General features: G+C 45.5%; 1 protein-coding gene across 4 annotated transcripts in view; it reads right to left on the bottom strand.

Annotated features, from left to right (window-relative positions):
* Positions 1 to 12,178, bottom strand: part of NTRK3 (neurotrophic receptor tyrosine kinase 3) — a 178,200-nt gene that overhangs the window by 30,450 nt on the left and 135,572 nt on the right. For all 4 annotated transcript variants that reach the window (XM_010717488.2, XM_010717489.2, XM_019619510.2 and 1 more), the window contains exons 13-14: positions 3,891 to 4,021; positions 670 to 842 (exon numbers count right to left, since the gene is read on the bottom strand). In XM_010717488.2, the coding sequence (XP_010715790.1) occupies positions 670 to 842; positions 3,891 to 4,021 (304 nt within the window). The remainder of the gene's footprint in view (positions 1 to 669; positions 843 to 3,890; positions 4,022 to 12,178) is intronic.

Genomic DNA, 12,178 nt, shown 5'->3' with positions numbered 1-12,178 from the left:
CATAATTTCTGTATCGTGGGAGAGCAGCACCACAAACATCCTCCCACCATTGCTCTCTGCCCCTCATCAGTGGCAGATTCAGGGCATGCAAATTATCTGCTAATGAATGGTGACTGGTGGGGGTCCAGCAATTTGCATCTCTCTAGAGGCATAGAAGGCAATTATGGCATTTCATCTGTCATTGCCCATCTTCTGGAGTAGCGAGGTGCCACTGGTTAGGATATTTTGTCTGCTGAGATCCAGGGCACAAGGACCAAGGATGGACTGCACAGACACTGCCTGAGGCCTCTCCTAAATTTTTCCTCTCTTTTCTGAATATAGAAATGCGAACTGCAAATCAGTAAATGCCCAGGATAGCAATTAGATGAAAGACTCCAGAAAGATCCCTTCAGGAGTATTTTAGTTCTGGTGCTATCGAACCAGTATCTGGGTGGCATGGGGAGTCATGGCTGGTGACCTTCCAGCTTCAGACTTGCAGGGGTGCGAGAAGAAACATCACCTGGACAACCCTTGGAACTACCAAAAAGGAAATGTTGGGGTAGGACTTCAAGCATCAAATCTGCTGAGGACCATCCACATGACTATGGCTCTCTGGAGCACCACAGACCTACGACCAGCCACCCAGGGGTACAGCTGTGCTGCATCTGCCATGCCCTCCTTTGCACATACCTCAGGAACTTGTTCAGGTCCCCATGCTTCATGTACTCGAAGACCATGATGAGCGGGTCTCCATCGCCACACACACCGTAGAACTTGACAATGTGCTCATGCTGCAGGTTGGTAAGCAGCTCTGCCTCCCTCTGGAAATCCTTGCGGGCTGCCAAGGTGGGATCTTTCAGCGCCTGAAAGAAGGGACACGTATGTACGGGATGGGCAAAACCAGAGGAGGCCAAAACCAAAGGGGTGGTGGCATTGAGGAAGAGCTGATGAGGACAGAAGAGGATAGGAACCACCCAGATGCATCGGGAGAGCTAGCAGCAGCTACTGGTGGCACCACCTCAACATTTTGTTCGTATGTTTACCAGCCCAGTGGGGTCTCCAACTCATTTCCCAGGAAGCAGCAAACATGCCACAGAGGGTAATAGCTTCCAATTATTCCCAGCTTGGGCAGGATTTGTACTGGTGACCTAGGGGTGAATGGCTTCATATCTCATTATTATTAAATTCCTGAGCCAGCTAGTCCTCGCTATCTGTCTTTTATTTTGAAATAGCTGACTATACTACCTTTATTCAGAAGATGGATTTGCCTGGCTGTGCAGTTATTGTGTGGATTTTTCAAACTGCCTCTGAAGAAGGACACTGTCAAGACTTTTCTCATAATTTTTAAAATCATGTTTTTACTCCCCGCTGTTTGTAACAGTCCCCCTGGCAGACTGATGCTGAAATCAGTATCCTAACTGAGAATATCTTGTCTTTCACATGTGAGTGGACCAAGCTAGGTTGCAGCCCACCATTGCAGGGCTGCTTTGAAGATGCTGCCGTGGGTGCAGCTGCTGATGGAGGTGGGTTACCAGGCTTGAAGGCCAGCCTGTACATGAGTAACTGGGCAGTTTCATAGGAGAGCAGAGTGTTGTCATCGCAGGATATCAAGGGAGGCCACTTAGCAAAAAATTTGGGATGTCCAGAATATTAGGCAAGATGGAAGAGCCATGAGAGCTGATGGCTGTGCTGAGTTCACATACAGAGAAGTACCGAGTCCTCCCCAGAAGCTGCTTTTCCCCATTGAGCAGATCTCCTGCAAGGTTTTACCCAAGCCTTAGGACACTTTCTCATTCCCTTTTTCTGCCCCTCACCCTGCTAGGCACATGGCATAATATTATTGTAATTCTATGTCCTCTGGGATAGCTTGACTAGAGATATTTAGATGGATGATAGTTACGCTGTGCAGATGGCAAAGCATCCATCCTTATCTCAGGCACCCAATTACTTTTAGTCATTTAACATCTTCATAACTTTGATGCTTCCCATTATTTCTTTTCTCCCCAGGAAAACACTTCCCCTCCCCCATGACTCCTTTCTCCCCTTTTTCCTGTAGTTGCACATAATATTTCAGGTTGCAGCGAGTTTGGTTTCATCTCCTTCTCACTCTGTCACTTCCACGAGGTGTGAGGACTGTGACTTTGTAAATATCACACAAAATGGGATATTAAAAAAACATTGCTACGGTTCCACAGCCTTTAGAAGTGAAGGAAACAAGAACTGGAAGCAGTAGAACCAGGAAAGAATTATAGAATCACTAAGGTAGAAAAAGACTGAGATCATCTAGTCCAACTGTCCATCCACCACCAATAAAAGAAGATGAAGGCTCAAGGAAGAGACCAAATCTAGAGTAGAAATGCTTCTCCTAGGAAGGTTTGGGGTGGGTTGCATTTGTGTTTCCATCGTAGGATTGCTATGTGACATCAAGCCTGGTATCTGCAGTCTGGCTGCAAAGGCAGGTCGGTCACTGTCCTCCAGCTAAGTGGATTCTGTCCCCTCAATTTCCTTGAGATTCTATCTGCCATGGTCCCCAAATGGGGACCATGCAACCTCAGCACCCAGCTGGATGGCTATGAAAACAAGCACACTCACTTCTAGAGAGCTCTCAGAAACAAGAGCGGTCATCACAAAGGAGAAGCCCATAGAGAAATGAAAAATATGTGTTCAGAGGACGTGCCCCGAATAGCAGCCCCTCCAGCATTGCTAACACTTGACTTTGTAACCTCAACGCTTTTTGCTGACTATACTTTTTTAGTGCTTCTTAGAATGTTTTCAGAAGCAAGCTGAATAGAAGAGCAAACTTATCCACGCCATCACATCAAAAGCTGATCTGCAGGGTTGCAGTTTTTAGATCCACTGGAAATCTGAGTCCATTTAGCCACAGTCTTTCACGGCCTAGTCCTGGCCCTGGGAAGGAGCCCCCTGGAACGCAGCAGGGACAGACCCCACATCCTAAGCAGCATGCCCTGTTGCTGCTCAGAGCTGCGGTGACCATGGAAGTGGCTTCCACTCTCTGTTGGGAGCATGAGATCTTCAAGAAACGCAGCCAAAGCTCAGCTCAATATGTGAAGCCTTTTTTCCCCCCTTTTCTTTATTCCTTTCCATTTTTTAAAACCTACAACATAAAATGTGGCCCAAATTAGAAGAATGCTTCCTCCCCCCCGCCCCCAGCTGGCAAAAAGCCTGATTTCAAGGCTCCGCTCCAATTCTGGATCTGTATGATCTGTCGGGATGAAAGGCACTCTGGAGATGTAAGCTCATAGCAGCAATTAACAGAAACAAGTTTGGATGCTGTTTCTGCCTACATGCAAATGAAGATCAGTAGAGACCTGAGAGATGGGATCGCATCGGCTGACACCGATGGGCAGGTGCCAGCCACATAACTAGGCAATTAATGATGTGGGTAGCTGTGCTACCTTGGCTTTAACCAGTCCCAGAGGTGAAAAGTGCAATCTTGCAGTTCTTGCTGCCTTACTTCTTTCATCTTACAGCAAAGCTGTCCCAGCAAACTGCTCCCAGCAAACTGGTTGGCCGTGCTTAGCTTTCAAGTGCTTATTTTTGCTGAGGCCTCTTTTTGTTTCATCTTCAGCAAGTTAAATCCCTTAAGAGAAGGTCCCAGTCCCTCACAGAGGGAAGGCAGCCTCCCCACCACAGCTACGGCTGCGCAGATCTGAGCCCTTCCAGCCCCGCTCCTCCTCCACGTCTCCTGTCCGCGTCGGCAGGAAGAGAAGCTTTGGCATTGGCGAGAACAGACGACCTTGAAGCAAAACGCTGGAACTCTGTGTGACTAAGTGGATTTACCACAATCTCCGGCATCAGATAAATCTCATCCCATAGCCCCCAGCCCTCCCCTGCCTCCCTTTCCCACGCAGCCCCTGATGTACTCTCTGCCACTCGCCCTTGGGATTTACCTTCACTGCCACCAGCATTTTGTCATTGGTGGGGCTGAGGTTGTAACACTCGGCCAAGAACACCTTCCCAAAGGCACCTTCTCCCAGCTCCCTCTTCAAAACGATGTCTCTCCTCTTAATATGCTGGACATCTGTTGGAGGGAGGGGAGGGAGAGGGTTGAGGGAAGAATGAATCAGGGTTAATTCAGGGAACGGAAAACAATTAATTCAATTTTCTAGCAAGCTGAAATTGCTTTGCAAAAAAATATCTACAGGGATCTTTTCACCCACCCACGGAATGCAGCCATCTCTGGGACGGAGTTAGGCTTATGCAAAACATCTGTGAGGAAAGTACTTGAGGTTTATCACATTTTCACTACAACTTGAAGCAGGCGAGTCCTCAGGGAGAGGAACCTTTGGGGCAAAATCAGCCACAAAGACCTGAATCTTTCTGGAATGATCCAGGAAATAATTAATCTCCTGTGAGATGAGGCAAAGGTCACATACTTCTGATGCCAGGCTGGGTGAGATTAGAAGGTTGAGTTTCCAGAAGCTGTTGAATTTTGCATTTCAGTGTGGATCAGTTTAAACCTAAACTCAGGCAGATTTCTGAGGCTAAACACTGGCAAGGCAAAGAGTTCCCAAGAGGAAGAGCACCAATAAAGCACCCCAGCACCTTAGGGCACTAGCAGGAAGTGGCTGGGAGCACCAAGCACTGTTCTGCAGCAAGGCTTCAACCCACATCCATCTTCCACACAACCATCCCTTCCAGGTCATCCCAGGACAAATCCCTGGTACAAGGGGTGAACTCAAACCATTAGTTTCAATGATCCTTTTCACTGACATTTAGGATGTCAAGGGCTGACAGAGAATAGCAACTGAGGCTCCAGGAAGACTCAGAAGAGCCACAGCTATTAATTTAATGGAAATACGGAAGCCCATAAAGATTGGTCTGCACCAGCTGTTCACACATCACCTAACAGGGTCATTCATAAGGGCTAGATGTACCCAGGTAGTAGGCATCTAAACAAGGGTAAACAAATGACCAGCAAGATCTCCACAAACGCAGGGTCTTGATTAAATGCCACTGACTGCAAGGAGAGGTTGAAGGTTTCCATGCTTATTTTTGGGGATGACACCAGGGCACAGCTACGTCCTGCCAAAACACTAAGCATCTTTCTAGCGTCACTGCCCATACAGCTGCTTTGGCAATATGAAGACGCATCTTTTTCATGCCTGAAATGGTCTATGAAGGCAGCTAGAGGCAGCTAGCTATCCCTCTGTATTTCCCTTCATTGGAGCTAACTGCCTGCCTTGGAAACTGCTGTGGAACAGATCACCCACAGCTTCAGCTTGATAGTCACAGCAGGGCAGTGAGAGCTGTACACTCTTCCCCGGCACTTGGTGAGCAAAGCTGACGCATCAGAGGTCTGCCCAGGTGGGAGCATTAGATGGGACAGTGCCCTCTCCCACCCTGAGGAATTTGTAACTTTGAATCTTTCCTATCTCTTCCACATGCCACAGGAGCCAGTGTGAGTGGCTCCCATCAGCTCAGATCATTTTCCTTGGGACAATGTGGATGCAAGAGTGACTGAAGCAAGTTTCACACTGGCTGCAGGAAAGCATCACGAACAGCAATCCCAGCCTACCACCAGCTCCTGCCACCCTTGATTCAGTAGGCACCAATACTGGGCCATGAGTTCCGATGCCTTACAGCAACCCAGGTACAACTCAACGCATTCAAAAGCCAGCAGAGTGAAAGAGTAACATCATAATGGCTTTCATACAATTAAGATTTCTCATTAGGAGCTCACAAGCAGGTTTAAGAAACTGCAATCTCTGGCCCTTTTGCTTGTTAAGGAAGATGAATGCAGCAAGATTGCATAGGCAATGGGCCTTGTAATAAATGATGCTTCTAAGAGGAATTTCATTGACCTTTTCATTAATCGTTCAATAGACCGAAAACTGTTAGTAACCAATATTAATAATATTAGCAACACTAAGGAACAGAATGGAAGGCATATCCAAAATGACTTTGGTTTTGACTCTGCAATGACAACGAGTGAGAACACATCACGTGGACTTTGCCTTCTCCATCTGGTTTAGCTGAGTGTTTAAGGAGTACCTTGAGAAATCTGAAATATTACATGTTGAAATGTTAAGCAATGCACTTGGGCGAGGAAAGTCCTAATCTGAGAAAAGTTCAAATGCTACTATTTACTTAATAGAGGAAAAGTATTTTTTCTTCTTCCTCTTGGCAACCATTTCTATAGCACTGATCACAGTAGTATCCAGGATTTGTTGTACTGACAAACCATGTATTTGCATTCTTTGTGTCCTGATCAGCAACAGTCAAATAATCCTGTATTAAGAAGAATCCACGTATACTTAAAAAACTCAGAATCCCAACAGAAATGTAGCACTGCAATACAACTGACCTATTTAATGTGAGATTAAAAAAGAAAAAAAAAAAAAAAAAAAAGAACTCTCTCAGAATAATCAGTGATGGTATTTGAAATTATTAACACTTCTCATAATTGGTAACATCGTGAGAACTGAAGTAGACCTCTCTTCCCAAACTCCCTGAGGTCTTGCCCCAAATTTTCAGCTCCCAATTTTGCTTCTCAACAACGTCTTAATAAATGATGAGACGTTTCTGAGAGCCAGCGTCCAGACTGTGTAATTATGTCTACATTATTAAAATAATATCCCATCTGTCTTCAAAACCCAGATTTCACAGCAAGTTGTTAGGGTCACCTGTGAAGCTCCAGGGAAAACGCATATGAAGAATGTAAGGAGATATTATGGCAGAAGGAGATGAACCAAGGGAGGAGTAATCCTTTTGAGATAGCAGACCCACGCAGCGCTGCTGGATTAAGAGTAAACTTGGATGGTTATGAAAAACATATATATATATAATAGGCCCATGAAGTTGAGCGGTTAGACAGTAACTGGACAATCTTAATGGACAGTCAGAAAAGCTCTTTTGCTGATCACAATTTCTCTCAACCTTGAAAGGCCATAAATTTTCCTTCATAGTATTGTAGGCACAAACGGAATAATAAGTGAGTTATAATAAATTGCCTTTCCACATGTTATAGGCTTAAAATACTGAAGTTTACATCAAAATCTCCCATTCACAGTGAGATCAGCGCCGTGATTAATCCTGCATTATTATTAAATATGAGCTTTAAACACAAAGCACTGGCAAAGCGTCCCGGCGCCGTACAAATGGCTGTTATTGCTCTAACCTTGCATCTATTTCTGCTTGTCTGTCCTGGCCGTAATTCATAAGGAAGGCCGAATAGCCATGAAAGATGCTGTGCTGCAAGGGCACCTGGGAGGTTCATCTGCATAAATCTGTTTACCTCCTCCTGGAGGAAGCAGAGCCCTGTCTGATAAACAGCTGGTGTTTATTTGTTTTAGGCAGGCACTGGTGTGCTAATCCGTCTCAGCTGCCTCGTGGTCAGCCCTGCTGACAAGGTGTAGGCAAACTGTCTTCCCGTAAGCACCGCTCTCTTATTTTCCTCTCCCCTTGTACCATTAACTTATAAAAACAAGCCGACCAGACAGTTCAAAGGAAGAATCTATGCAGGAACCACTGCAAGACCCGACAGGAAAATAACCAGACTTGACAACATGATGGGAACTCATTCAAGGCTGTGCTGTATCTACAGGAAGGATGGGAACGCACAGCACTGAAGCAATTCTGGCTTAAAATGAAACATACTGCAGCCCTTGTTGAGGATTACTATATCACTCTCTGATAGAGAAGGAGAGCCAGGCAGATCCTTCACCTTTTTTCTTGCCCATCAAGGCAAACACACGGAGACCACGTTTCAACCCTCGCCTCCTCTGTTATTCTGCATAACACATGAAGCACGGCAGACAACAGCTGACCTGCAGCTGGTTGGGAATGCCCCACAGCATCAGTTCAATCGTGTTGCCACGTAGGTCAGTAAGGCTGTTAGCAAGAAGGCAAATCGGAGAGGCTACATTTCCTTTTACAAATTGCTTCCAAAGCAGAAAGCTTTCCTCTTCTCTAGAAGATTCAAGGCAGAAGGGTTGTGGCCTTAGATCTGCAATGGGATCTTACCTAACTTCCACTGAACCTTCTGCAGAATGGATGGCTTGATCTGTGCTTCAAGCGCATTCAGTCAGAAAAGTGGCTGTCTAAAAACGGCAACTTCTTCCTCTCTGTATTTGTTCCCATGTGTCCCTTACTTGCATCTGCTTCTGTTCTTGACACAAACATATTCTAGTTTGCTAACCTTGCAGGCCCAGCGCAACCAGGGATATAAAGGAAGAGAAAGAGGGAACAAGATGAATTCTACATTTCTCATGCATCATGATAGGTTGTTTCTGCACTAGCCCCTGGGAAGGGGCCTGAAAAAGCCAGAACTTTTTTGCTTACGTGACTGATCCAGTGACCCTTCACCCATCTTTTACACTCATATTGCAGATTCTGTCTTATCTGTGGCAAAGTCAATGCAGAAAGACTCCCCTTCAACTCAGAAATCCCAGGCAGAGCTTATAGGGCCAGTAGCAGACAGTGTGCAGTGAAAAAAATGTTTTTCCAATAGCAACTGCATTTCAATCACATGAGAACAAATCAGCAACTTGCATGGGCCTATGTCATGAATCTAATATACCAATTATTGTCTCATTTCCAATTCAGTCCTGGGGGTCAGGAACGGAAGAGAAGGGTTCAACGATGCCGCAAATTCTGCATTTGAGATTCCCATCACAGCCAGCATCCTTAAAACCACAGTTTGATAATATTCCTGAAACCTGGCTGCGCATGATGCAGTGTTTCAACACAGATGACTACAGTGGGAGGTAAATGGACAAATCAAACTCCAAATAGAGTAAACCATGAACAGTGACAGTACCTATGTTGCAGCAAAATGCAAAACAACTTAAGTTGGATGATGTGTTCCAACTGGAACTAGATCTGAAATTAATTCCTCACACCACCTCCTTTCCAACTCCCAAGCAGCAGCCTAGCTAGGTGCTGCATTTCCAGTGGATTTCTTTTCCTTGGATTCTCAACTCACAAACAACATGTAGCTTCCTAGGGAAAGAGAAGAAACCTATGGAAACCTTTCCTTTTATTTCTGCTACCCTCCATCATCAGCAGCTTTCTCTTATAGCCTAGAAATGACCAATATCAATTTTCTGTTGGTTTCATCCCCTTTACATACAGCTGTTTTCTCCAGAGAGAGATATTTTCCTGCTTCTGTCATCATCAGCTCCTCCCTCCCTTAGCTTTGTCACTTCATGTCATTTCTTCTTGCTTGCCTGGCCTCCTATTTCTTACCTTTCTTCCTGCTCAATCCCCCTTTTAAAACAGACTTCTTTCAGGTGTGTTTGCAGGGTATCCTGATTGGAGTGTGATCTACGACTCTTTGTGGTAATGGCCTCAATTTCATGAGCTTCTAAAGCCTCATTTGCATCAACAACACGGTGTAAATGATAACAATGACATTTTTTCAGCAGTGGCTGAGTCATTTGCTGTAACAACTAATTTATGCCAAAGAATTCTCTCTTTTTTTTGTTCTTTATACATAAGTTGTCCACAAAAAAAGGTAGCAAAGTTCTCAGTTAGTCAATATGATTCATTCACTTCTTCCCTGACTCACTGCTAAAATAATTCTTATGAATAAATCCTGCGTATCTTGCCTGCTCCACGACAATTAAAAACAAATAAACCAGGCTCGCAATTTGCGCTGGAAATTGTCTCGTTAAGACATGGAACTACCAAACAGAGCGCCTTCCTTGCCAGGCAGCCAATTGTGATCTGGACGTCAACAGAGCATCTTGCTGAGTTACCCAATGTACCTGATCAGAGTAAAGAGTGCAGATCAGATAGGGTCAGATCAAAAAGCTTTGCACTGGAGGGCTGATAAGTCATTCTCTTACAGACCTGTCTTGTAGCAAGAGAAGATAATGCATAGGCTAGCTGCACAGAGTCTGAGTCTCCCTCTTGGCCCGCTGCAAATCCATCAAAGTCAATGGAGGATATTGATTTCAATTGCAGACTGCTCTGAAGTAGATGTAAACAAAGAGAGAATCAGTCTTGCAAAATTATAAAAAACAAATGAAGAAATAAGCGGGCCGTTTCTTAACTTCACACAGGCTCTGAGCACGTAGCCTTCTAGCCTTCCACTTCTGGTGGCTTTTCTCCCAGCTGTGATACGAGCAACCTTTGTGAAAAGGCCCAGGTACATGCTTATGGCAGCTCAGCTCTGTGCCCAGACACTGGTTCTTTGCCAAGCTCCTCTGTCAAGGCACACTTTTAAGGACTCGGGTTCAAAATAGTCATGACTATAAGCACCAAACAGTACTGAGAGTCCTTTCAAAATGACCCCAAACCCATGGGGTTCGATGGAAAGCATATCTGAATCTCCAGGACCTCCATCGAGCAGACATAATCCTTGGCTGAGCCATCTGGGTGCCCACCCTTGGGAGCAGCAGGATCCTTTCCTCCCACTGCTTTGCAGACCCTGCAAGACCACCTTGCTCAGACCACTCTCTGCACCGCTGAGGCTGTACTGCAATCTTGCTAATCCTGGATGACAGGACCTGCAGCCTGCATCTCTGATCCTTTCAAAATACCTTCCACCCACCAACCATACTGCTTGCAATCAGGACATCATTTGCTGTTGCAATACCATATGGAGAAGAAGCACTGACCCAAAGGGCTGCCTCATCCTCATCAGCTCACTCCAACCAGCCTTGACATACTGGAGAGCTGCTATTCAGCCAACCGGCCCCCCAGCTGCCGGAGTGCTTTGATTAGCAGCACAGAGTGACTGGATTAGCACCTGCTGAGCTGCAGTAACTGGAGCTGCTGCATCCCTAGCCCTGATATCAGCCACACAGCAGCAGCAACAGCCATGGCATGTGCAACATGCTCTGAGTTAAATGTGAGCATTGAGGGATGTGTGTGCGTAGGAGCTGAGAGGAAGGCAAGACGCAACCACAACTTCAACCAAGAGATCACCAGGTGCACGCCCAGATCCCATACTGCACTAAAAACCATCACCTTGGTTAGGCAGCAGGCAACATGGGCTGTTGTGACACACCTGCCAAATTTAAACCCAAGCCCAAGCAAACTTTCATTTTCTTCATTTAAAAAAAGAATCTGAAAAACATTAGTGATACTTAAATGCATTTGGTAATGCCCCGCATACACTTTTTAAGGGAAAAACTTGTCACAGCTTCAACTATCCAACACTCCTATAAAAACAATACACCATTTCAAGCTTCTGTCATCCATTTCAGTCCAGTAAGTCAGAGTACAAAACAGTTGGTGATTATTTTTACAACGAGAATGAGATACATCGTCCCATGGCTACTGGATGCAGAGCAATCTCAGCTGGGGCACACAACAGTTTGCAGAATCCTGTTGATGCACAGCTAACTTGGGAAGATGGCACATGTTGAGATGTCCTCGGGTGAGACAGACACCTCTTGTGCCTACTCATGTTCCCCCTCAGCTCCCATGGAAGCACATAACACCAGGACTAAAATCTTATTAATGTTCTAGATGAAAAGCTTAAAAACAGAGCAATGCTTCCATTACCTCTTGCCTCCTCTCAAGTAATTTCTGGCTGACACGAGACTGCAAAGCCAATCTGCCTCTCCAGCTTCAGCAGCCCATCTCCTGAGACATCCAGCACCAACTCCACATTCTGAGGGGACACTCGGGCTCTGCCTTTTGAATAAGAGGGTTAAATATACAACTGGGCTCTTCTGAGGAGCAAAAGAAAGGTAGAATGATGAAAGTGGGCTGCTGAGGTCTTTGCATTGGGTAAATGCCCAGGAGCCCCATGACAACCGTAAGTGGAAGTTTGCACAAAGCATCGTCTCATTGACCCAGTGGCTCATTCCAGCAGCTCTCCAAAGCAGGGATGGGGATTCCTGGCAGGGTGGGAGGAAAAGAGGTTGAGAGAAGGGAAGTGAGTCGTTCTGGCAAACGTATTTTCTTTCCACCAGCCAGGCCCCTCGGTCCCCTGCTGCCAGAGCACTCAGAATAAAACATTAATTCAATACCACACATTTAATTACACATTATTTGAAAGTGAATTTATTTAACGGAGGAAAATAGTCTTCAGAGAGCATCTGCCTCCCTCAGACTCGTGTGTCTGCAGGGAGGGGGCTTAGAGAGGAGATAGGAGGAATAATGGTTTGTTTTACATCAGCAGCTATTGCTGTTCAGCTCAGCCCTTCAGAAAGGGAGATTTTAAAGAGATAGAGTTGTGCTTTGCAGAAACTTACCAGATGATTTGATTTTCCAGCTACTT

The sequence above is a fragment of the Meleagris gallopavo genome, chromosome 12 (assembly GCF_000146605.3).
Source record: "Meleagris gallopavo isolate NT-WF06-2002-E0010 breed Aviagen turkey brand Nicholas breeding stock chromosome 12, Turkey_5.1, whole genome shotgun sequence".
Lineage (NCBI taxonomy): Eukaryota > Metazoa > Chordata > Aves > Galliformes > Phasianidae > Meleagris > Meleagris gallopavo.
Note: the sequence above shows the minus strand (reverse complement) of the source record. Positions and strands in the feature narration are given on the sequence as shown.